At 42.6% G+C, this 3,080-nt stretch overlaps 1 protein-coding gene across 1 annotated transcript; it reads right to left on the minus strand.

The window, feature by feature from the left end:
• Positions 1 to 220: 220 nt before the first annotated feature.
• Positions 221 to 2,668, minus strand: LOC121601928 (segmentation protein even-skipped-like). The gene is given in 4 exon segments (XM_041930726.1): positions 221 to 935; positions 938 to 1,097; positions 1,754 to 1,956; positions 2,297 to 2,668. Coding segments are annotated over 4 exon segments (1,062 nt in total). The 5' UTR covers positions 2,424 to 2,668; the 3' UTR covers positions 221 to 363.
• Positions 2,669 to 3,080: the final 412 nt, after the last annotated feature.

Below are 3,080 nucleotides of genomic sequence, written 5' to 3' on the forward strand. Positions count from 1 at the left end.
CTGCACACTTTTAATGCGATATTTTTTATAAAAAACTTATTTCATTTGCACCATTAAAAGTTTTTGTTTTCTTCTGGCCATTCAAATAGATTGATCTATACATTTGAGTTATTTTAAACACATAGTTATAAGTATAAACTATACATATCTACACCTCTTATTACTTCACAGATGCTTACAATAATGTCAATAAATTAATAAAATAAGAACAGTTTCACTTCCTAGATTAAACTTCAACTAAATGCTTCATAGTGTTGTACAATATGTTATAATTCCGTGCACTTTTATGACGCGTTTGATACAAACGCTAAATTTTGGCCATCAGCACATCATCACGAAGAGCTTCCGTATTCCAAACTTTGTCTACACTTCAGATTTGTAAGGCTTGAATAGTTTCGGTTTCTCCGGTGTCACAGGAAGCAATGTTGTCTGGGGGCAAACAGACTGGTTAACAGCCGCAGCGGCAGCGGCAGCAAGTAACAGTCCCTTTGTTGACCCGTTTAGAGATTTGACGGGACTGACGCTAGCATTACTAGAGTTGGAGGTCGATGCGGAAGTGTCAAACTTAGACACAGACACAGGGCTTAAAGAAAGCGCCGAATGTGGTGAAGCTACAGGGCTATGGCCTTGATGGTGAAGTTGATGCTGTGCTGTACCGACGGTTTCCTGCGGAGGTGTTTGCGACTTAGACATGCTGAGCGGTGCATATGGCGACGGTGGCATACTGCCAGTAACCAGCATAGAATTCGGTGCTGAATACACTCCGGTAGTCGTCTGTCCAGTTCCGGGGGCGACGGGTAATGAAGTAGCGGTTGTGCGCTGTGGGAGCGGGTATGGTGTGTAGCGAGGGTATCCGTAGGCTGTGAAGGCATGGGCACTTGCTGACATGCTGTTTGCACCCGGCACTACCGGTGGTGGAATGACCGGCATCTGGTTAGCATAGGAGCCGGTGGGTAACCGTACGGCATGCCGACGGAGTTGGCTGCTGCCTGCAGGATCGAAGCGGCAAAGGCAGGGTCGGAGTAGACGGCAGCATAGGGCCAAGCAACCGCAATTCGCTGTCTTTTGTCCTTCATTCGCCGGTTCTGGAACCATACCTATAAGAGAAGGGGTAAACAAATAAAGAAACGGTCCATTAGCATAGGGCGTTGAGGATGAGTTTCACGGTTTAATAAAGCCACAAAGCAGTGCAAATTGTGAATCATCGGGATTCAAAGACAGTTTGAATCCGAAATGGAATTTAAGCAGAAAGCTATACGGTAGACGCAATTAGCACCTTCAAGCTGTAAAACTTCTCCTTTATCACCTTTTATCAGACCCTCTCGAAAGCATGTAGTGGCAACAATGGGCACAATTATTTCATTTCAGTAGCCATCGACACAACAATAAAATTGGGTAGTATAGTGTCCTACGTTGAATTGACGAAGCAAAAAGTAAAACATGAGAAGAATGTGCTACCGATCTTTCCACTCCAAACAACTATATTTTCGTATTTTATTTCATTAGCAAGCGGAATGCGTAGGAATCCGTCATAATCATAATGTTGGTGATCATGGGCAAAGGAGCCGACGAAGAAAGGATTGTGTTATTTTATTGACTTTTCTGTCTAATGAGCCGACAAAGCGCAATGGAGCGGCATCGCCACAAAGACAGGTGATAATTATATTAATTTTATAATCGCTATATATGATGGTTACTCAAGACAACAAATGTATCAAGTGACCTGTATTGGTCCTGGGAACACGATACTAACCTTTATGGTGGACTCGGGCAGATTGAGCTGAGCTGCCAACTCACAGCGACGTGGCCGTGAGACGTAGTTTTCTTTGTAAAACTCCTTTTCCAGTCGGGCCAGCTGATCTCGCGTAAACGCGGTTCGGTAACGACGAACAGATGGGTCTAGTGGTGGTTGCTGGTTGTTCCCTCCATGATCAGAAGAAGGTGGACTGTTGCAATCTGAGAGGAAAGAGAAGAGCGGCTTTAGCATTTTTAGCACATAAAGTGACACACAACCGGAAACGCCGCACGGATAGAAAGCAGAATAACTAGAGACAGTTGCATCCGTGTGACCTCACTTATCAAGGTTCAAGTGGCTCGGATCTTGCCGCCAGCAAAGGCAAAGGCTCTTTGGAATGATGAGACCATTTTTACACATGCTCTAAAGTACTTCCGCAGCTTTGTTGCTGCTTGTTTAGCAATATCCACTTAGCGACCACTTTGATCTTCGGAAATCCATTTCGTCTAGTTTATAAAGCTAATGACTGTGTGACCGGAAGCAATTCTGCTTGATTCTTACCGCTTAGTGGGGATAATGGAGGAGACGCTTTTGAGCTATATTGGTGCGCCATTAGATCCACGGCTAATCCGACGCTAGTCTCGCGATGCTGCAGTGCATCCATACTGTAATTTCTAAATCCTTGCATTTTTACAACACAAGCGTTTTCAAACAATCGATTCGAGTTTTCGTTTGTTTGTTTGCACTATGCTTCACTGTTAAAGTTCTTCACTTTCGCAACAATACATTTAATGATAATATAGATTTGTTCATAAATTTTTCACACAACACATGTACGCACACACAACCGATCAAACGATAGTGAGCGGATTTTCAAATCTATAGATAATTTTATACACCGAGCGACACGAACGGACGAGCAAACGTTTTGGACTGATGCTGTTGAGAAAAAGCATCTCACTATATATGCCTTTTATGTATTGTCAAATCTTAACGAAGAAAGGTCCGTAATTTGACCAGTTTTAGCTCCATAGTCCACTGTGTGTACGGACCAGAAATGGGGCGGAGTCTATTTTTCTCTCATACGAATAAACGAAACAAAGGGAAAACGAAAAACACGGTTGCACGCTACCTTTGGATTGCCAAAAAGGTAGCAAGGACCATTAACATTATTTTATTTAAAATTGTGATAGTTGTCTTAGAGTGATTGAAAATTGTTTTCAACATTTACAACAAAGTTTATTGCACAAACTCTAACAGCCAAAGAATAAAAAAACGTGAGCGGTCCGGTCACATAAGATTGTTTGCCGCAAATATTATGATCCTTTTGCGATTATTACAGCAT

This window comes from Anopheles merus, unplaced genomic scaffold, assembly GCF_017562075.2.
Source record: "Anopheles merus strain MAF unplaced genomic scaffold, AmerM5.1 LNR4000229, whole genome shotgun sequence".
Classification (NCBI taxonomy): domain Eukaryota; kingdom Metazoa; phylum Arthropoda; class Insecta; order Diptera; family Culicidae; genus Anopheles; species Anopheles merus.